General features: G+C 36.7%; 1 protein-coding gene and 1 non-coding gene across 6 annotated transcripts in view; one reads left to right on the top strand and one right to left on the bottom strand.

The window, feature by feature from the left end:
- CSDE1 (cold shock domain containing E1) overlaps nt 1-23,034 on the bottom strand; it is a 36,516-nt gene that overhangs the window by 8,259 nt on the left and 5,223 nt on the right. Inside the window, exons 2-16 of one of the 5 annotated variants that reach the window (XM_036849355.1) lie at nt 20,771-21,187; nt 15,523-15,562; nt 12,204-12,350; nt 10,355-10,553; nt 9,233-9,342; nt 8,739-8,831; nt 8,020-8,117; nt 5,479-5,560; nt 5,014-5,142; nt 4,768-4,893; nt 3,912-4,124; nt 2,231-2,371; nt 1,981-2,145; nt 807-914; nt 37-212 (exon numbers count right to left, since the gene is read on the bottom strand). In XM_036849355.1, coding sequence (XP_036705250.1) covers nt 37-212; nt 807-914; nt 1,981-2,145; nt 2,231-2,371; nt 3,912-4,124; nt 4,768-4,893; nt 5,014-5,142; nt 5,479-5,560; nt 8,020-8,117; nt 8,739-8,831; nt 9,233-9,342; nt 10,355-10,553; nt 12,204-12,341 — 1,778 coding nt within the window. In that variant the 5' untranslated portion in view covers nt 12,342-12,350; nt 15,523-15,562; nt 20,771-21,187. The remainder of the gene's footprint in view (nt 1-36; nt 213-806; nt 915-1,980; nt 2,146-2,230; nt 2,372-3,911; nt 4,125-4,767; nt 4,894-5,013; nt 5,143-5,478; nt 5,561-8,019; nt 8,118-8,738; nt 8,832-9,232; nt 9,343-10,354; nt 10,554-12,203; nt 12,351-15,522; nt 15,563-20,770; nt 21,188-23,034) is intronic. The other 4 variants (XM_036849274.1, XM_036849449.1, XM_036849438.1 and 1 more) reach the window with 4 other exon arrangements.
- On the top strand, nt 18,729-18,814 carry LOC118887264. Its single transcript, XR_005017941.1, has one exon. It is a non-coding gene; the product is annotated as a small nucleolar RNA SNORD35 (small nucleolar RNA).

Here is a 23,034-nt window from a genome sequence, read left to right on the forward strand (position 1 = left end):
ATTGTAAGCTCTAAGTTCCTAAAAGGCATTCCTCACCTGTAATGGAAAAAGATTTCCTTATCATGATTGGCTGTTTCAATAAATCCAAAATTATCCTTCAAAGTTGCCACATAACCCAAGAGCCTCTTGGAGTTGGAATTACGACCTAAGAGTCGCACACAAGTTGCAATTTGCTGTCCAGGCCTCTGTTTGTCACTAATACTAAATTCAACCTGTGAAAAATAACGACGCTCATTAGTATCACGTCGGGTTTCACGCCAAGTGGAAATGACAACTCCCCCAGACCTTGCTTTCCACTCTAAATATCCTTTTTATAAATACTCTGATGGAACCAGAACTATCACTTCTACTTCTCATTCCACTTTTCACAAGGATCAAGTTTTGCTCTCCAGTGTGTATTCCTTATAGATTCTTAATTTCTCTAAAGGAGGTCAATTGGAAAACCAGACACACTAAGTATGACAAAAATGAACAGCAATATAAAAACCTTTGGCGTGATTTTATTCTGATAATGCTTCAGTGACTGTTTTAACTTTCTTACCAATATTATTAATTTTATATAAGGTAATTGCTTTTGACGTATCTAATGCTTAAATACTAATTCCTCAAAAAGCTTTAACAAAAAGCTTGCTAGACCCTGTTCTTATTGAATAAGCTGCTTTTAAATAGGAAGATGTTCATATATTAAACTTGTAAGAATGTTAGCAAAACTTGATAAAATTTAAAGAAACCATTTTTCAGGATTTATGATAAAGATGATAACCTTTAACCCTCCCTCCTCTCTCAAATAAGCAGAATTATCTTGCCTTGTCTCCTATCTGAGGAGAATTAGATCCTTCCACATCCTTGGCTTGAAAAGCAATAGTCAATTTCACCCCACAATCATCATAAGCAATAATACCATCCTCAGCCTCCTAAAGAAATACAGTCAGAAAACAATGAAAAGAATCAAGAACCACCACCAAAAAAACAATATAAGCACAATTGCAATTATTACAGACTCCTGAGCCAAAGAACTGGTACAGCTGTAGAAATTTCCTATCTAGGGTTCTCTAAAATATGTATTTTTCATATGGATAATAGATGGTCTTGCCTTTTAACCCAGGGCTGACTCAGTCTGCCTAATTTGGTCTTAAAGTCTTAACCTAATTTTAATGTTGAGGAGGGAGCGCTTACTGACAACATGCCTATTCTTCAGTTTTCACGGCCAATCAGAAATCACCTCCCCCTCCCAAAAAGAAGCCCTATCTTCCTGTCAAACTAATTAGTGTTTTATAAAGAAACCCTGAATTTTTCTCATCTGTACCTCTATTCAGTGAGGACTATCCTTTCCTCATTTATCTCCACCTATTAAATGTCAATGCCTTAGTGAAACCATCCCAGATCCTGCCAGTTTAGAATTAATTTTTGCCAAAGCTCTCTCATTGACCTTTTATAGCAGCATTTAACATTGTTGAATCACCTGCTTCTATACAATTCTTGTTATTTACTTAAGAGCAGAGGTCATCTTATGGATAGCTTCATACTTAACGGATTTAGTGGATTTTTCAATAAATGGAGTTCAAATGTGTGAACTGAGTCTACCAAAATTTCAAAGTTTTAAATTGCTTGGATAACAAGTACTATCATTTTAGATGAGTGATGCTAAACTGGGGGTGATTAGGGGACATCTGGCAGATTCTGGAGACATGTCTGGCTGTTGTACATGAGAAGAAGAAGAGGTACTGGCCTCTAGTGGGCCAGGGATGCTGCTAAACATCCCCAAATGCAAAGAACAGGTCCCCACCTCCTCCCACCCAAAGAATTATCCAGCTCAAAATGTTAATATTGATGAGATTAAAAACCTTGCTTTAGATTAGTTCACTGTTAATATTACAGGGAATTCTGAAAGAGACAATACTCCATTATTGTGGGGACAGTGGTTGCCTTTAAGCAGAAGAGGAATAAAGAACTGCAAATATCATTTTGATTAAAACTTACCTTTTCTTTGCCTTTATTTGGGCTAGTGGTTTTAGGATTGGAAAAAGTGGCTTCTTTTTCTACGGTGCCCAGAAAACGATGATCTGAATGGGAGTGGAACGAAACTGTGCCCTTGGGAAGTTTTTTAATCCTAATAGCATGATTTCTTTGGGCAGAGAGCATATCCTACAAATGATAAACAAAAGTAACTTTAAAACCAAAAAAGGAAGGATCAAGAAAACCTCCCATACTTTTCTCAAAAACTACTCACAGGAACCACAGTAAACTCTACTTCATCTGCAATATGGAGCTGGTTCCCATCCAGAATTTCACTGAAGTGGAAGAACATACGAGCATCACGATCCACACACTTGATGAAACCAAAACCATCTCTCATGGCAGCAATTACACCCTGAAACCAAAACATTACTTTCACTGGCTGTGAAGACTGTCAAGACAACAACATTCAAGTTTGGAAGTATCATCAAGTTAAATTCATTAGGAATTCTCTGTATTAAACAGCCAAATTTTGTACCCACATTTTAATTTTTCCACTTAAATACAAACTCATTGATTTCAATAAAGTAAATTAATCTCTAAGCAATTGCCTGAAACTCCCCAGATGCTACTCCTTGGCCAATACACACTAGAAAAATTATCATTTTTGAAGTAAATGCATACAACATATTCCATTTAATTTTCAATTCTGTGAAAAATATTGTTTTACAAGGAGAGGAAACTGAGGTTGAAAGAGGTTAAGCAATTTGCCCAAAGCACACAGCTAGTAAGTGGCAAAAACCAGGATTCCAAATAATGCCGAAGCTTTATGACACTGTAACTTCCAGAAATTAAAAATCTACAGAACAATACTCCAAATACCTCAGAAGTCAACTAAAGGCAACTCTCTAATCTCTACCTCAAAAATTTGTGAGTTTAGGCACAGGAGGACTTAAGATTTAGGTCTGAAAAATAAAATATATGAAGTTCTATCCTCATGTTTTTTTCCTTCATACTAAATTAATCAGCTCTGTAAGGGCATTATATCCAGAGTAACTGGCACATGGCAAGTACTGAAATACTTACTAAAATACAATTATCAACCCACCAATGACTTACATATTGCATATTTACATATTACAGAGACGATTATTCTATAATCAGTTTTGAATATAGCCTAAACAATACTGACATTTAATCCTTGCTATACCCTGATGGTAAGCAAGCTATTCAACAATGTACTCCATGCTGTAAAGCAAAACAGATCTAAGAAACTAAACATGCATTAAAGTTTAAAGCACACTGCAAATGTCAAACAAGATCAGTTCTCCTAACAGTTAAAAAGTTTCAAGAAACTTAAATTTTCATTGAATGTATCCAGTTCTACTGACAACACTGAGTTATACTGTATATGTTATGACTCCAAACAGAAGTAAATGTAAATTACACCTGATAAAGTTAATTCACAAAAACTTGTAAAATATGTTTCGGCAACAATTCTGGCATCTATCATTTCCAGACATATATTCGCTGAAAAGAATTTGCAAAGTCCTGCTGTAAAAACGAAAGAAACAAAACCTACTTTGTTTAACCTAGTGTTTACTAAACATTTTATGGAACAGTCTGGAAAGATCTACTTTCTACAATGATGAACTTAAATCTTCTCAGTCTTCATATTTAAGGGCCAGAGAATCACTGACTCTCAAAAGACCTTAGAAATCATCCTCTCAGATTTTAATTCTAAAATTTTCTCACATCTATTTCAAGGTAACTGGCAGAGCTAAGTGTCAAACCCAGATTGACTCAAGTGACTGTGTTCTCAATCACCTTAATAAGGTAATTGCCCAATACTGTCAAAACTCAAAGAATGTTCAATACCATATTACAAACTTGACTATAACATTGCCCTGCTGCCTCCAAGATTGGGTACGTATCTAATAATATCCAACACTTACCATTTCTCTGGCTTCATTAGTGAACTGAAATGTATTTGATAGAACTTCTATGTTGGTTGCTCGTTCTAATTTGTCACGACGGTCTGTTGAAATATTAAACCTAACATGGTCGCCTTCCAGCAGGGTCACCTTGGATTTCGTATCTTTGTCTCCAAAGGGAAGTTCTTTAGGAATCACAAAATCAACTTTGATGCGTCCTGGCAATGGGTCATTCTGATGAAAAGGAAAAACTATTTTAGCTGGAGATTTCTCACCCTTCCTAGTTCTAAGTCAAACAAGAAGAACACACAGCAAACCCATGTTATTTATAACAGCTCCCTAAAGGAAAAAAAGGTGCTGATAACGTAAGTCCAATTTGAAAGGTTTGTGTTCTATGGTCACATGACACAACCATAAAATCATGATACTGCAATTAAGATCCTGCACTCTGATACTGAGAGATTTTATTTAAGGAAAAGAATTTCAGTCTTTTATGTTCTACATTTCCTTAGCAATGACACCACTGGTCTCATCTCTTCACCCTACCCCACCCCCACCCACCAACAACAGGAAAAAAAACCAAACTGGGATGCACGCACGCGCACATGAATTTTTTCCCAATCTAACCAGCATTTTTTTTGCCCCCTTCTCCATATCACCCAGTTTAAAAAAAACAAAAAAAAAAAACGAAAAGAAAAACATATTCATGGATGTACTGATGGTTTCTCATTTAGTTTAATTACACACATTAAATACTTAATTGCTCCACTGTCACAAAATTACATTAATTGAAAGTAATGAAACTTCTGTATACCATACTGTATTATTCTATTACTGATGAGGCATAAGATGACTTTTCTGAAAAAACACTATTTACCTGGTTTTTACTGGGTACTTTTGGGATAACTTTGGTTACAGTTCCTTCAAAATGTTCAATGCTGATATCTTCAAAAATGACTGTTCCTTGAGGCAATAGTCTGACATCTGTTGCAACTTCTTTACCCTAGATCAGAAGGGAGTGGAGAGGGCGAGGGGAACCATGTCACTTTAAGTGTTTCCTAAAATTTTAACTCACTACTTATCTTAAAAGAAGGCCAAAGATCAAGTTATTCAACTATCTTACATTTCTGTCCTTGATTGTGAATTCCACGTCATCTCCAGGCTGCAAGGTTTCTAAGTCACCCTTAAATTCACTATAGTGAAAGAATATCTCCTTTACAATATCACCTCTTTCAATAAAGCCAAACGCATCCTAAAGCCAAACAAATATGAAGAAACAGCAGGAATATTATGTACTATTCAGTGCACATATTTATGATTACAATTTACAATCAATAAGCCTTTTCATAAAATTATACGCCAGTGGAAACAATATTACTTGTTAAAGTCTAATATTAATATCATCAATTAAATGGCCCATTTTAAAGAACATAATTAGTAACCAAGGAATTTTAAGAAATTACTTCTGACGTTAACAATTAAATATTTTTAAAGGAAAGATAAAGAGGAAAAACAAAAGGCTTGGGTTTGAAAGACTTAAAGCGGTCAAAGAAAAAACTAAAGTTTCTCAAATATGATCGACACTTACCTTCATGGCACAAACTACTCCCTGACAGCGAGCTTGTTTCTTTTTCAACAGCATAATATTACGAGCACTTACAGCACCAGTACTAGAACAAAAGAATCGGGTGGGGACGGTGGGGACCAAAGAGGGGTGAAAAATGCATTGGCTTGGTTAGACATGATGAGTTTAGAGAAACAATAAACTAGTTTTCTGAGGCCTCAAGAATTCTGTATCATCAGTAATATAAGGTTTTATAATACATAATCCTTTTCATATGGCTTCATATGCAAAGGAGTTTTGCGCAAACTCCCTAGCCTTTTAAATTGGGCACACATACATGTCATCGTTTCTCTCTCAGACTGCTGAAATAAGGCCACAAATTGGTTGCAACCAGATGGGGAATGCTAAAGTTTTAGAAAGGCCATTATATGAACAAACACTGACTAGGTATTATATGCTGCAAACAAAGGTACAGGGAATAAAGAGATAAATAAGAGATGGTCCTGTTTGCAATGAATACTGAATTTAGTAGCTATCCCATCAATTATTTCTGATTAAACAGTCATAAAAGAAACATGAGTAAATGCAGTGATTATAGGAGATATTTGCTATGCTTTAGAAAAGTGACGTTCAGGACTTCCCTGGTGGCCCAGTGGTTAAGAAACCGCCTGCCAATGCAGGGTACAGGGGTTCGAGCCCTGGTCCAGGAAGATCCCACATGCCATGGAGCAACTAAGCCCGTGTGCCACAACTACTGAAGCCCACGAGCCTAGAGCCCGTGCTCTGCAACGAGAGAAGCCACTGCAATGAGAAGCCCGCCACTGCAACGAAGACCCAACACAGCCATAAATAAATAAATTTAATTAAAAAAAAAAGGTGACGTTCACCTCCACTGAAAACAGACATCACATATTGCTATAGCAGCAATGTAAATCAGATTTCGTTTTAAAGATGGCACATACAGTGTAAGATGTAATAGTGTTTGTTGGTGTTGTTTATAAGATCTGCAGACCAACTAATTACTTCCCTTAATTCTTCATGGACAAATTGTCGCCCAATTGTGCTTTTTTTATTTCAAAAATTTAACAGACTAACAAAGACACTGGAAAAATCCTATTTGCTCTTGCAACTTACTACAGTGAAAAGGCTTTATTTAGAGCCAGATTGGGATTCAAACATCAATTTAAAAGCTGTATGACTTTAGGCAAGTTACTTTATGAGAACATACCTCATTTTACAGATGAAGAAACTTACCAGATGAGGCTGTTCTGAGGATTAACAACTGTACATAAAATATTTAGTACAAGTTCTTAGCACATTCAAGAACTTATTAAGATTAAATAAAGCCCTTTCATTGGCTCCCCATCCACCTCAAACTCAAGCGCTATTCCCAAGTTTCCTAACTTGACATTAAATTGAGGCCTCAGACTAGCACTACTAGTATCAATCTACAACTCAATTCGATTCCTTCTAGTCTGACAAGAGGTAACGTTCAAGGCTAATAATTCTGCACACTCTTGGGACTTTTCTTTCTGTACTGCCATTCAAAGTCCATTCCCAGCACTTTCTCCTGTTTTTAACTTCCTTCTGTACTTGTATGTGTTTCTCCCACTCCAAAATAAAAATCATCATCCCTGGGCTTTCTTAACTACACTTTCCTTAACTGCTTATGCCAATGAATTCAACAGCTCTATCTCCTGCCCCTAACTAGCTTGTTCAGATCTATATATGCAACTACATATTCAATATCTTCCCCCACAGACACCTCAAATTCAAAATGCCAAAATAAGCACAATTCTTCTCCCACCCTTAATACTTTCTGCTGTACCTCCTTAGTCCAGTTAATGGTATCATTATCTGCCCAGTAGCCCAAGCCAGAAAAATAGCATTTGGGACTCCCCTTCCCTTAGTTCTAATACACACCTCTATCTAAAAAGTTATAAAACTTCGTGATTTTATCTTCTCAATGTGACTTGACTTTTATACCCAAACACCCCTGGCCTGTCTATACTAGACCCTCATCTTTCATATTCTCATAACTCTGCCTCTAGTCTATAGCATCCCTACTCTCCGGAAGCCTACCATCTCCACCACTTCCAACAATAGAAACCAATCACACTTCCCCATTTAAAATCCTTCAAAGACACCTGTGACTAATGAATAAAGTTCAAACTTCATCTTTCCATGATCCAGTCAATTCAATCAACTCCAACTTTTGGCCTCTTCCCCCAAATGATACTTCCTCTATCCAGAATGTTTTTCTCATCTCCCTAGTGACTTCCTCGTCTTAAAGCTTACCTCAAGCACTGCTGCTATGGCAAAACCTTCACTGATCTCTAGAATAGTTCCTTGAAAGTTCTGACCATGTTTTAATTATGCTCCTATCTCTGACACCCTGCATAGTGCCTGTCATAGAACTGACGCTCAAATGCTTAGCTGATGAGTAAAAATTTAAAAGATCATGAAAATTATCCAGATTTACAAGTTAGGTTTTTGACTTGCTTCAAATTTATTGTAAAAGGAAAAAAAAAAAAAAAAACCACTTAGGTGGGAAAAAGAACTTACTGTTTATTGTTATCAATTACAAAGTTTATTTTATCTCCAGTTTCCAGCTGAACGTTCCCTTCAACATCTTCAGGGGTGTAAGTCAGATAAAACACTTCCTGTGAATTAATAAGTTATTATTACTATACTGGCAGGATGCATGTTCAGTGTATACTGTGATTTACTTTGTTAAATACTTCTTAAACTGGCATTTAAAGCCAAATTTCTTAAAATTAAATGCCTTTTGACAAGTACATAGTTTATTCACATAAACACACTTCCCCTCCAAGGTGCTGATGACTTCTGCGAGTCCACAGCTGAGCAGCAATCCAACTTCAAAAAGCTTACACACGTGGAAGCATTTGCCCAGAGGCTGTAGTTACATCTCAAAAAAAACAATTTTTATATAAGGCATTCCAAACAAAAAAGCTGAGTTAGTGCTTAAAAGGAACCAGAAAAAAGATCCCCTCCCACAACCCCCAAAAAAAGCGAGTAAAAGAAGCATTTTACCTTAATGTTCTAACTAAGGTCACACTTGGGCAAGCTAAGACACTTGGAAGTCCTATGGATTTTTTTCTTTTTAGATTTTTTGATAATGCTGCACTCGAAGCCTCTTCAAAACCAAATTTTAAACTGATTTTTATCAACTGCAGCTTACGTTTTCTATTTTGAATTTTAAAGTACGCTTATAGATCACATGGTGGATCAGGCAAAGGTTTAAGAAAAATACACAAGTTTACCCCATTACGTTCGTAGCATACACTCCCTGTTGGACTCTGACCCGGGGCAGCTGGAGATTTACTCTCTAAGTTGTGAGGAACAGCGCACACAACCTACCAGTCAAAAAAAAAAAAATTTCCATTGCTAATCATTTCAGGAGCAGCACTGTGCAATATAAACTGAATTTTAATATCCTCTATACTATACAAAGGGATACATTTTAATATGATCCACAAGAGGATGTCATGCTGCCAAGTTTCAAACTTACAGTACATAAGCTGACTGTAAGTACAGACTTAGGGTTATATATAAAAACCCAAATTGAGTCTTGACCGAATTTTTATTTCAGGTCAAGAAATGCCAGTGCTTCTGATATAATTTTAAAATAGTAACTTTTATATACTATAGCTCTCTTGCGTGCAAACTGAGGAGATGGGGAGAATCTTCCTTTTCTAATGTGAAAGATATGCAAATGCAGGGCCCTAAGAAAACATAAAGCATCTAAGTCACTAACTTGTCCATTAATTCGTTCTTCAGGGAGGATTTCTTGTTTTATCTTCACCAGTTTAACAGCGATGGGTTTCCCAGTCCGCCGGTCAGATGATACTTCAAATTCAACATCATCTAAAACAAAGAGAGTGTTGTGTTTGTTGGACTAATTTTGGCAAAGTGGTATCTCACTTTCAAGCTAAACTTAATGAGGTATTTGAGTTTCCTTAGACTGGTGATTCTTAAAGTGTGGTCCCTGGACCAACAGCAGCATCACCTGGAGTGTAGCAGAAATGCAAATTCCCAGGCCCTACTCCAGACCTACTCCAAAACAAATTCTGGGCATCACGTACAGCAATCTGTGTTTTAACAAGCCTTGTAGGTAATTCTGATACACACTAATGTTTCAGAACCACTGCTTTAGACTAAGCTAGCCATATCTTAGTTTTCATGGCACCTACACATACTACAAATGACGCAATGTAATGATGAGATTTGGCAAGCTTCCCCCCTCACCCCCAAAATCCCTCTATACCCTGAGTTTCTTCATCTGTAAAATCAGGATTAACCAAAATAACACTCTCGTACAGTTTAGAGTATTTGGTATGCCAAATATTCATGTAACTATTGTTCTCTTTTCTCAAAGATATTTTAAAAAAACACACACTGAGACCTTGTAACTTCAGTCCTTTAATAAGCCACACATTTTCACATGTGAAAGTAATTTCTGTGTTGTCAGCCAAAATGAATTCCCACATAGTCCAAGTGGTGACATTGTAAGAGTTATTTCTTTCAGGTACTACTCAAACTAGTACCTGGCAAAATAATTAAAACTAACATTATAAAGTTTAAAATTTTCACCGGCTTAAAATCTAATATATAGCCAAACAGTCATTATTGGGGGAATAACAATTAAATATACCAAGTGTCTATTTAAAAAATATTCAAAGATATCTTTTAATCAATTACTCTTTCATCCCTCAAAAAGACTACCACCACAACAGAAATCAGGATTCTGCTAATTTATATAAACAAACTTCAGTAATTGGTACAATTAAAAGGCCAAAAGCATAATACTGTCATGAGTAAGTTGATATGCAAGATAAATTTGTGATTAGTTTTATAAAAAGGAGAACGAACAGATTACCTCCTACTTTTAAGTCCTGCAGGTTGCCATTATACTGTGAACAGTGGAAGAAAAGTCTAGCTTGACGTTCTGAACACTGAATAAATCCATAAGAGGTTAGCAGTTTTTCAATAACCCCAGTTTCACGCAGTGCTGCTGAAGTACCATTGGGGTACCCATTATGCCCATTGTTGTGGAGAAGATTTGGATCAAAGCTCATCTGTTTTAAAAAAAGAAAGAACTCAATACATATAGATCTGTATATTACCTCCATAGCTTACTAAGTCTGATTAACAAATCACTGAATTTTTAACATAAAAAGGCAAAGAAAATAAAGGTAAACCAAATAAAGGGAAGATTATGTGTTTTTATTACTGAAATGTTAATTTAGCTAATAAAACATTTCAGAGGAAGTAATTCAAATTATTTTGGGGGAACTGCCTCAATTTATGCTAGAATTTTCACTTACCAAACAAATAGAATTTGTGGAGTTTAAATATTAAGATAAAGTAACTACATAAGTAAAAGTTGCCTTTACATTAACTCTAAATTACTAAAACAACAATATCAGAACAAAGGTAACTACTATTCAAGAGATGGAAACCCAAACTACCAAGACATTTCATTAAATTTATTAATACTTATTTTGAAACGTAAATAGAAACCTTGATGCTATTTGGTAAGCCGTGCATCTTGAAGGCAATTATTTAAGTTAGTAGAGATTAAAACAATAAAAGAAACTTTCCATGCAATACTTATTTCAAACTAGAAAATGCATGCATGCTCAGGTCCTTTAATGGAAGATGACTCAAAACAATGAGTTAGAAAGCAAGAGTTTTCTAAGAACTCCGACAACAAAAGCTCTTGAATCCTAAAAATCTTCAATCACTTCACAGGTACAATTAAATCTTTTCACCTGTTTCAGACACTGAAATCTCTAAATACTGTCATTTGTTTCTATGGTCAGATAAAGCAAAATAAAACATTCTTTAGTGAACAGAAGGGCTATTTAAATGCAATGAACTGGGACCTATTTAATCATCAGATACTGTCTATAACATTGGATATTTCATTTTATTTAAGTGAAGCATGAAATAGGACAAAATCCCTTGGAAAGGTTAGGTCTATAATTGATTTACTATAGCAACATATCCACATCTTTACACGTAGTTTTAGACCCTTTCATTGAAAATTTGACTTATAAGCATTTTAAATTTAACGTTGGGCAAGTAAAAAAATTTTTCATCAGGAAAAAAAAGATGACTGAAATTCTAGAAAGATAAACCCAAGTTTTAAGTAGTTAAACACTGGGTGGCATAGCCAAATCATGCAAATCAAAGCCATCACATCTGTAGGTGGTTAAGTTCTAATTCATTCATGCTAGACACTGTTTTGTGTCGGATGTATACTAACTCATTTAATTTTTACAAAAGCCCATGAGGAAGTAATATTGTCCCCATTTTACCAATGATGAAACAGACATTCAGATTAAATGACTTGCCAAAGTCAAATGACAGAGGAGTTGAACCAAGAAGGTCTACCTCTACAATACTGACTCGAAACTAGGGCTTCTCTAACTGAAGTTACCCAGTGATCTGGTTAAAATACAAAATCTGATTCAGCGGCTGGGGTTTGAGATTCTCCACTTCTAACAAGCTCCCAAGGTGATACTAATACTTCTGATTCTTGGACACACTTTGAGTAGCAAGGCCTAAACTACTAAACTTACCTTTCAAGATTCAAGGTGAAGGAAATACTTAGGGAAGTTAGAAAGTGAGTTTGCAGGGTATTTCAATCAAACTGAGTGGCCCTTCTTAGTCATGCTCTTAACACAAAGAAAAAAGCGGGGATGACTACTTCCCTGACTTACAGATCTCTGATACGTGGGGGTCCTCTTTTGTTTTTTAGTCCCAGATGAGGTAGAAGATGAAGATAAAGGTAAAGAAAGTGAAGGAGGGGCTGTAGGAGGGGGATGAGGATCTGATGACACAGTAAAAACGTTCTCCATCTCAAACAGCTGTGATAACATAGCACAATGTTTACAACTATGATCAATAACAATTTAACACACATTTGACAGTCAACCTGTGTATCTTTACATTTATCATTGTTACTTTAGCAAAATATAATTCATTTAATCAGATTTCTATCAACAAAATAAATTATAGCATTAACATTAAACGGTCAAACTGAAATGTATTTTTTAAAGCACTTACTTAACCCCTAATCCATAACATTTACAATTTTAAAAATGCCATATGGACTCTGGTGGTTGCTACAGCAAGACAACTGAGCCCAACTTCTTCTCAATGTCCCACAACTTTACACAGAATCCAACATTCTCAATCACTTGTCTCCCTCAAGTAGGGTACACACAGGATAATCTAATGGGGTGTAGGAAGAAAATATCTGGACTAGAATATATATATTTGGCCAGAGATAAAAACTAGCTTTTACAAATGGTTATTATGTATTTATAGAAGAGGCCTTGCTGAGTTGATATGTCAGGTCATATCACATGTCATACATTACTTAAGTATTCTGAGGAAAGTGGAGAACCTCACAAGAGATTGACAGTGAAGCCCTCGTTCATTTACTTTCAGCATATTAAAGTTTACATCTCTCCAATTAAGTGTACATATTTAGCTATCTAGTTTAACTAAACTGCCCTCACAAACAGACAAACTGTTGAAAAAGATTCCCACAGAAGAATCTTAGAAGATAATGCTAATAAAGCAAGCAAAGGCAGAGAACTGGGAGCCAACACTTCTAATCCTAGTATTAGTTCTTGTACCTCCACATTATGAAACAAATGACCATCTAATGAGATCTGACAAGTCTGACAAAACATTAAGATCAAGACTATGATACAGACTTATACCAGTATCAATAAAACATAAAATGCATACTGTCCCTCAGATATTAATTCATGACAGTATAAAGTTTTTAAATTAAACACTTATAAACTAAGCATCCAGATATATATATTTCTAGTGGGGTTGCAAAGTTTCTACACTGTTAACAGGTACACTATCTTCACAATATTGCTTATTTCACCTTTGTCCTATTTGTACCACTGCTTCACAATGCAAATGGAGGAATATAGTCACACAATTTATAAATATATACACGTACATATTGATCATACATGCTCTTCTTGTTAAACAGTATGATCAAATTAATTTGAAGACCACTATTCCACCATCACTGACTTAGATCATGACTTTCAAGCTGTGCTTTTTTCACATTTAGACTAGTTCTTATCACCATACAAGTAAGAACGCAATGATACGATCTGTAATACACAGGCCAGGAAGCTGCAAAAACCACATTCTCAAGTCTCCAGTCCTAGTAGTCCTAGTTGAAGGTAAGAAGTAAGACTCATGTTCTTCTCACCCTAAGGGAAAATGAACCAGAATGAGAAGGGATTAGAGCTATTATTTCTTTCTAAGACTAAACTGTTCCCCAACAAGCGTACTGGAATTTAGGCTATATTGCTCATCTCATCTCACCTTTAGATGTGCACATCAAAACAGAATTGAGGGCTTCCCTGGTGGCGCAGTGGTTGGGAGTCCGCCTGCCAATGCAGGGGACACGGGTTCGAGCCCTGGTCCGGGAGGATCCCACATGCCGTGGAGCAGCTGACCCCGTGTGCCACAACCACTGAGCCTGCGCTCTAGAGCCCGCGAGCCACAACTACTGAGCCCACGTGCCGCAACTACTGAAGCCCATGCACCTAGAGCCTGTGCTCCGCAACAAGAGAGGCCACCGCAATGAGAGGCCCGCGCACCGCAGTGGAGAGTGGCCCCCTGCTCGCCGCAACTAGAGAAAGCCCAGCAACAAAGACCCAATGCAGCCAAAATAAATAAATAAATAAAATGAATTAAAAAACTAAAAAAAAAGAAAACAAAACAGAATTGAAACAGAACCTCTCCTTTCTCCTAGCACCTTTCCTGACTTAAGTATTTTTCTCTTGCCTTTATCTGATTTGAGGGCTACTTTTTTTAAAAGGGAAACCCATACATCACTCAAGCAACTTTAGATAAGACAGTATGTTAACCCTTAAAAGAATTCCTAATAGTTCAGCTAAATTTTTTAAAAACCAGCACCATCAAAACTTTAAAGAAGCACCATTAAATAAAATGGATGTTCCTTAAAAAACAAAACAAACAAAACCACCAATTACGTAAAAAGAGAAATCGAATGGAAAAAGTAGACAGCTCAACAACAGATGCTTGTTTATAAAAAATTAACATAAAGACAACATCAAAAAAAGGGGGGTGGTGGTGAACCAGTATGTAAATGTTACTTGGCTTTTTTATAAATGGGGGAAAATCAATTTAGTTGCTCATCTCACAGCATACAAAAAATATATTCTACATGAACTGTGTTAAATGCCTTAACAAATATTAAATAAAAATGTATGCATTTATAAAGTTTTTGGAAGGGGGGACTTTCTAGGCTCAAAGTCAATAGATAAAAACGCCAAGGGAAAGGATCAATATTTGATTACATAAAAAGTATAAGCTTTTATACTCAAACCTAAAGAGAACAAACACAAATGTAAATATATGAGTGTATCATTAAAGAATTTAAGCAAATCAATAAGAATTAAACTACCAGAATATAAAGCTCTATGAGAGCAGGGGCTTTTTGTTCAAAGCTAAATCCCTAGTGTTAGACAGTGCTTGGCACATAGTAAGCACTCATTTGCTGAATTATGGAAAGACATTAAAACAAGTAAGTCTTAAAAGATCATTCATTAAACACAAAACATATGAACTTCAATTCTGGCAAGCAAAAATTTAGATAAAACAAAATTATTCATTTATCAAACTATCGATGGTAAAAGATTAAAAAAATTGAGAAAGTAGGTCAAGAACAACATGCTAATATATTTTCATGGTGGCAAACAGGTGCAACCTTTCTGAAATACAGTTTAACCACAAGTACCAAAATGTGGAGGTGCTTTCCTTAATAATTCCACTGCAGGAAACCTATCCTGGGGAAATGTGAAATGTGGACAAGGCTTTACGCACAAATGTGTTCATTAAAATGTTTTAATAACAAATTCCCAGAAACAATCTAAAGTTTCATAGTAATTTATATAATGACAAAAATATTTCTATAATATGATTTTAACTGTATTTTAAAAAGGAAAGACCAGGAAAGTCTACTTCAATACTCAAAGGCAATATAACACTTCGATGGTGTTTTAAGTGCACAGAGCTAAAAATGGTAAATGGGAACAGAACTCAGTACTCACTCCATGGCTCACATTCTTAACCACTGCTTTATACGCTAAACCAGAACTCGAATGCCTACAATGCATCAGTACTGTTCTAGGTTCTACATGTATAGTAGTGAACACAGCAGACGAATATCCCCAACACCAAGTTTAGACTTTCTACTCTTTTCTATGTATTTGTTTTTAATCAGAAAGTCATTAACGGGACTTCCCTGGTGGCGCAGTGGTCAAGAATCCGCCTGCCAATGCAGGGGACACGGGTTCGACCTCTAGTGCAAGAATATTCCCACATGCTGCGGAGCAACTAAGCCCGCGTTCCGCAACGAGAAGCCATCGCAATGAGAAGCCCGCGCACTGCAACGAAGAGTAGCCCCTGCTCGCCGCTCGCCGTAACTAGAGAAAGCTCATGCGCAGCAACGAAGACCCAAACGCGGCCCAAAAAAATTTAAAAAAATCATTAACAATGATTTTTTTTCTTTTTTAAAAGGAGAACTGGAAAGAATCACAGGTCAAATTTAAACTTCACCTCTAATTCAAGAAATCAACTAAAGTTCCCTAAAGAACACAGAACTAGAATCAAAAGACTGGCTTTTAGTCTTGCTTCTCATACTTTTTAAAACTTCTCTGGGATTGTTTCCGCAGATGTAAAATGATGGCCTACGTGATTTCCAAATTCCCTTGGGAGGCGGGGGAAAAAAATCATAATTCTGTGCTCCGTAATTTCTTCTTGCAACATCTGAGTTGTTTTTCCCCCCTTTTTCCTAACCTAGTCTGCTTGGCTCCCACTGAAAAGGAATTAGTTTAGAAAAGGCAACCTATTTCACTGTATGACAGTTTTAGAAAATGACTTTTCTTAATCTAAACATATTTCCCCTTAACTTCCTTTGCTCCTTTCAGTTTTCGGAATGCAACTGTTTTTCAGACTAATTGCTGTCTTCTGGGTATGTTCTAAATTATTATTCACTGAAGTACATTTCACTACTATTCTTACTGTACCCTGACCAATATATAGAAAGCACTGAGTGATTATGTTTCTTGATTCTGTAGACTAAAGTTTGAGTAACTTTATATAAAAAAAAAAAACACAAAACTCTATTACTCCTTAATAAATTAGTAAAATCAGATTTTCTCCTTTTAGTACTTGTATAACTGATTTTTTGTTACTAAAGAAAAAACTAATCTAATGCTTTTAAATTTCTTTTCTTAGTTAACCTGGAGTTCCAATTTATAGGGATAATTTTAAATTATTAGCCTTTGTAATCTGTCTTTTAAGCATTCTGTATCCTTCCTTAATACCCACCTCACAGGGTTGTGGGGATGGTCAGGGTTAGTTACTTCATACAAAAAGCCTGGAATGGTGCTTAGTACAGAGCACACACATAACTACTTACTACTAAATACTTTTTAAAAGTAGAGCAAGAATAGAATCTGGCAGCACACATATGGAGACCTCTCTGAAAATCAGTCCATTAGTCAAAGCCTTTTAATGCTTATAATCCAATCTATATTCCATACTGACCACTATGTTATCAAGAGATACTCTGTCAAATCTCCTTATTGAAACATCTTATTTTTTATTTGTTTGCTCCTGGATTTTTGCTAGGGATGGAGAGCAGGCTCCAAAGTTCGCACACCTGACTTTGAAAATCAATCAAGACATTTACAGTTCCTGACCATAGGCCTCCACACCCCTAGCCAAGTTACCCTGTTATCTTCTCATTCACCTGGGGCTTTAGTTTTCTTTTAATGTTCCTAGCTTTGCTTTCCTTCTTGTCACCTTAAACTGTCTTTGATCAAAATACTCATCAAAACAATCCATGTCTATCTTCACATGACAAACTTCTTATAAGCCTTATTCATTGATATATTTTTTTTTAATTTATTTTATTTATATATTTTTGGCTGCGTTGGGTCTTCGTTGCTGCTTGTGAGCATTCTCTAGTTGCAGCGAGCGGGGGCTACTCCTTGTTGCGGTGCATGGACTTCTCATTGCGGTGGCTTCTCTTGTTGCAGAGCATGGGCTCTAGGCGCACGGGCTTCAGTAGTTGTGGCTCGCGGGCTCTAGAGCACAGGCTCAGTAGCTGTGGCACACAGGCTCAGTTGCTCCGCAGCATGTGGGATCTTCCCGGACCAGGGCTCGAACCTGTGTTCCCTGCATTGGCAGGCAGATTCTTAACCACTGTGCCACCAGGGAAGCCCTCATTGATATTTTTTTTTTTTTAAATATCTTTTTTATTTTTTTTAAATTTTTATTTATTTATTTATTTATGGCTGTGTTGGGTCTTCGTTTCTGTGCGAGGGCTTTCTCTAGTTGTGGCAAGCGGGGGCCACTCTTCATCGCGGTGCGCGGGCCTCTCACTATCGCGGCCTCTCTTGTTGCGGAGCACAGGCTCCAGATGCGCAGGCTCAGTAGTTGTGGCTCACGGGCCCAGTTGCTCCGCGGCATGTGGGATCTTCCCAGACCAGGGCTCGAACCCGTGTCCCCTGCACTGGCAGGCAGATTCTCAACCACTGCGCCACCAGGGAAGCCCTCATTGATATTTTTTAAGGCCAATCCCACTCAATATTTTTATTCATTCCTAATTATGTACTACTTTTACTGTTTTTTACAAAGGCTCTTTTAAAATCTGTGGTTCTCAGATGTAGAGAACAAACTTATAGGTACCAAGGAGGGAAGGGGCGGGGTGGGATGAATTGGAAGACTGGGACTGACATATATACACTACTATGTATAAAATAAATAACTAATGAGAACCTACTGTATGGCACAGGGAACTCTACTCAATGCTCTGTGGTGACCTAAATGGGATGGAAATCTAAAAAAGGGTGGATATATGTGTATGTATGACTGATTCACTTTGCTGTACAGCAAGAAACTAATATAACATTGTAAAACAACTATGCTCCAATAAAAATTAAAGTAAAAAAATAAATAAAAACAAAATCTGTGGTTCTACTGCATTACCAAATCTGTCTCCTTAGCTGCACTCGTTTTAAATGGAATAATTCACAACTGTACAATCAGAACATGTTTCACTGTCAATAACCCCCCAACTGTTATTTATCTGTTTGTAAATATGTGAATTAATCTATGTAACTTAACTTTTGACAGCTATGCATGCATTTACACATTAAAAATGTTCATGTAGCAGATGATGGCTTTCTCTCACAATGGTCTGCGATGCCACTGTGGCCAGTACCAATAATGCCAATGGCTCAGCTGATGCCAGGAGGAGCAGGGAGCGGCTTTTGAGCTTAGGCTTGCTGAGAAGTTCGATGACTAAACTGGGATCTTCTAGGACAGGTTGTCAACAGCCCTCCCCTAGTCACCCTGTCTTGTTTCCTTACAGATTTGCTTCCCCCCACCTCCACCTCCACCTCCACCCCCGGGGGCGGGGGGGGGGGGATGTTCCTGTAGTAAACTAATACTCAGAATACAAAGATTAGGCTAAACAAAAAGCACTTCTACTTTAAATCCACCTCTACAATTCATGTCAATGCAATGAAAGCTGTAGCATCTAATCTTTTACCCTTCTGAATAGTAACGACAGAGCTGTACAATTTCAATCCCCATTATTTTATCTAACCCAGCACAATTGGTACAAATCTAAAATTATTTTTTAAAAAATCAGATGAGGTAGGAAGAAACAAACAAAAAAAGCAAATAATACAATAACCTTCATACTGAGTAATTACATGTCTGTTTATGGATAATTTAAATAAATTGGCGTTACTGGTAGTTTTAAATTAAGGAATAATTCTGGTCCACAGTAAGGTCATTACCACAGCCAGGTCCTCAACCTTTAAATAAACTGGAGATAAAGGCCCACTGCTTCTTGTAATGGTGATGAAGCTTTTATAGGACAACAACCTAGGAGTGGTCTGTTTTCATTCCCCGTCTCATTTGATCAATGAAGCGTTTTACAAAAGGATTACCACCCAGTTCTTGAAATTCTCTTCCTTGGCATTCCTACCTGGACTACCTATTTCTTTCAACATTCTCTTCTTTGGCACTTCTTCCTTTATTACCTATAAAGTAACGACTCCTTTCTGAATTTCAAGCCTTTATTTCTGCTGATTTTAGAAACTCTAGAAACGAAAGATTAAAAAGGAACAATTGCCCTTCACAATCTTACCTCCCCCAAACAACCACTGTTTAACAGTCCATACTAGAATATTTTCTCAACTTCAAATTACTATCTAATAAACAAAAGAGATTTCCACAAATCCCTACCTGAACTTCCCTATTCCTATGAACAAAGATTTCTAACTTGGACAACTGGATAGACTAAATCAATTCCCTCCAGCCTCAACTTCCCATTCAACTAGTCACCAGTCCTATTACTTCTACCATTAAAACACCTAGTGTCTACCTCTTTCTCTGCCTTTACCCTAGCTTTTATCTTCCTTACACTCTATCCATTACTCCTAACAGGTCTTCCCATCCTCAGCCTATTCCTTAAAAGTAGCACCATCTGTCTTTGAAAGATACATTTATGAATATGTAACTTTAAAATCTGAAGCAATAAACTATCTCAGGTTTGAAATACAAAATCCATTAAGCCCTTGCTTATAAACAGCTGACAACTTTCCTGAAAAATAAAGTCGAGTGGGCCCTGTAGAACCTGCCTCCAGCAAGCCTCCCTTTCCAGTTATTCTCTCTGCCCCACAAAACTGTATTCTCTACTCCGTTCATTACAGACTACTCAACATACACCACGTGCTTTCAGATCTCCCCAAATCTGCTCATTCCGTTACTTCTATACCTCTACCAAAAACTCTTCTCCCTCTTAACAAAGTACAACTCACCTTCAAATGTCCCTTCTCTGCAGGCTTTCTTTACCCAAGGTTACCTCAAAGACTACAAAGGGCACTCCTAACTGAAACCTAACTTCTAAATAGTACAGAGGGAGTTTTTCTTTCTAAGAGACCAATAAATCAAGAGATCTGTATATTAATAAATATAATCTGGGGTGGAAAATCCCAGTTTTGGGCATAAATATTGTCATCTAACAAAAGACAATAAATAAAATAATCTAGTGTTGATATTTTCAGACTAATAGTTGAGACTATAAATTGTTTTCAGAATACCTTTAGAAGCAAACAGATTAAGATTTTAAATTTAACCAAGTAATTAGGAAATCCAGAATTATAAACTGATTCTTGCCAATAGGAAACGATAAACCTACCTCGCAGTGATAATCAAATATTGCACTTTCAGTAGTATTTGCTGATTCTTCTTTTTCAGCACACGTTTCAAAGGATGAAAGTTGCTAGTGTTTAAAAAAAAAAAAAAAAAAAAAGAGAGAGCGCGCGCGCGTGCGAGAGAAAATGACCTATCAAGCTAATAAAGAATACAACTGCTGCTGCACCAGGCAATCTCACAGTACAGCACTGAAGAAAACAAAGACTACTAGCAGCGTTGGGAAGTGCTCTTTCAAAGCTGTTGAGTAGGCACAAACTTCTTGTTTCAGATCAAGTGTTGTGTCTTCAACTTAAGTGTACTCTTCTTTGGTCTTGTTGGTTGTTTCGAGGTTTGTTCCTTGCCTGATCTGAACTTGAAGCAGCAGTTTCAGGTGGTAAAGTCTGTTCTGTTACACTTCATACTAGAGATAAGAATGAAGACATTAAGTATAACTTACATAAAAGAATCAGGGACAGAGGGTAGCTAGAGGGACAAACTCATTTCATTAACTTAGAATCAAGCAATGCAGAAAACTTGGAAGCACACACACTCAATGTCATTTGAGCAATCTCCCAAGTGCTAATGGATACCTCCTTTGTACATACACTCAAAACCCGAAATTATTCAGTCCTTATTGACACCCCCTCCCCAAAAATAAATTCGAAGTTACATAACATAATATTCTATTTAGTATAAGTGTTTTGTAGCTACCTAGCACTGTGTTAGGTACTAACACACTACCTAGCACTGTGTTAGGTACTAACATAAAAGAATTTCCTGCCATCAGGGAGTTTACACCCTTGTTGAGAAGAGTTATTTATACATGGAGGAAAAACTAGAATATAGGACAAAATGCCCAAACTTAATTTGCTCAACTAATATCTGGGTATCTACTACATCACATACTATTCTAGAAATACTATTGTTTATGCATCACCGTCTGTGCATCAAAGCAACATGGTCAGAGAAGGCTTTTAGTAAGAGGTAGAATATTTCAGCTTAATTTGGAGAAACAGGCAGATTTTTGAGAAAAAGAAAACAGCTGAGTATTCTAAGCATAAAATATCACATAAACCAAGCCAGAGTATACAACTAAATCCTAAGTCCCTTGAGAGCAGAGACCATGTATAGGATTTTCTATGCCTGGCATCAAGGGAGCTTTATTGCATGAGACTGTCACAAGTGTGGCTGGTTGTTTCAGAGGAATCAATAGGCTAGCCTGGCTAGAACAGAGGGCTGGGTTAAAGTGAAATGAGATATATGGTGTGACAGATGCAGTAGAGCCAGATTATGAAGTGTTTCAACTTGATATAACAGGAAACAGAGAGCCTTAGTTCTTGATGAAAGGGTATGAAATCCTGAAATCCTATGAAGGATCACTTAGTGAAGGAAACAGACATCTCATTAGAGCTGTTGCCATAAACAGATGAGGAATGTCTATAGAAGAGAAACAATTAAGATGAGAAGACAAGTGAAATATATGTATAAATAAAACCACAGAATTGTGCTTTGTATTAGCTGTAAAAAATTATTATTTTGTAGTGCTTCAAATGTTAACTAAAATGACTTATATGGGGAAAAGAAAAGGTGGATTTGGTTTTAGATATGCTGAGAGGTGGACAGTATATTTAAGAACATCAGAAATAATGACTGTAAGGTGAGAGGTCAAACCTGGTGAAACAAAGTAGGAGAGCTCAATATTAATCACACTGATACTTACCAGTAAAATGTCACAAACAAGTTATTTAATCTCCCTGAGTTTCAGTTTCTCCTATGCAAAATGAAAAGTCAGTAACAGCTGATCTGTGGCCATTGGGTATACCTAACATTCCATGACTTTATACAGTAACTTCAAATATCAAGTGTTACATTTGTCAAATCTTTCAATTTTATTTGGATCATTCTCCTATTACCCAGACTAGATACTTCGTAGAGCAATGATTCTCAAATCACTTGGGAAGCTTTAAGACATACACATGCCCAGTCCCCACTCAAAGAGTAATTTAACTGGCCTGACGTAGGGCCACTTCTGTAATGATCTTTGATTCCTCCCTCTCCACCTACACACCCAATGTTGCAAGTCTTATCAATATTTCAAGATACCTTGTGTATTCATCTTTTGCCCTAAATGACATATTTTTAGTCCAGGGGTCTGACACATCTGCTAACTTCCAGTGTCAACCCTTTCCATATTCTGCCACATAACACTACCAGACTGATTTATCTAAAATTCCAATTTCATCTCATTCATCTCATCTCCTTGTCCAA

Source organism: Balaenoptera musculus, chromosome 1, assembly GCF_009873245.2.
Source record: "Balaenoptera musculus isolate JJ_BM4_2016_0621 chromosome 1, mBalMus1.pri.v3, whole genome shotgun sequence".
In the NCBI taxonomy this organism is placed as follows: Eukaryota; Metazoa; Chordata; class Mammalia; order Artiodactyla; family Balaenopteridae; genus Balaenoptera; species Balaenoptera musculus.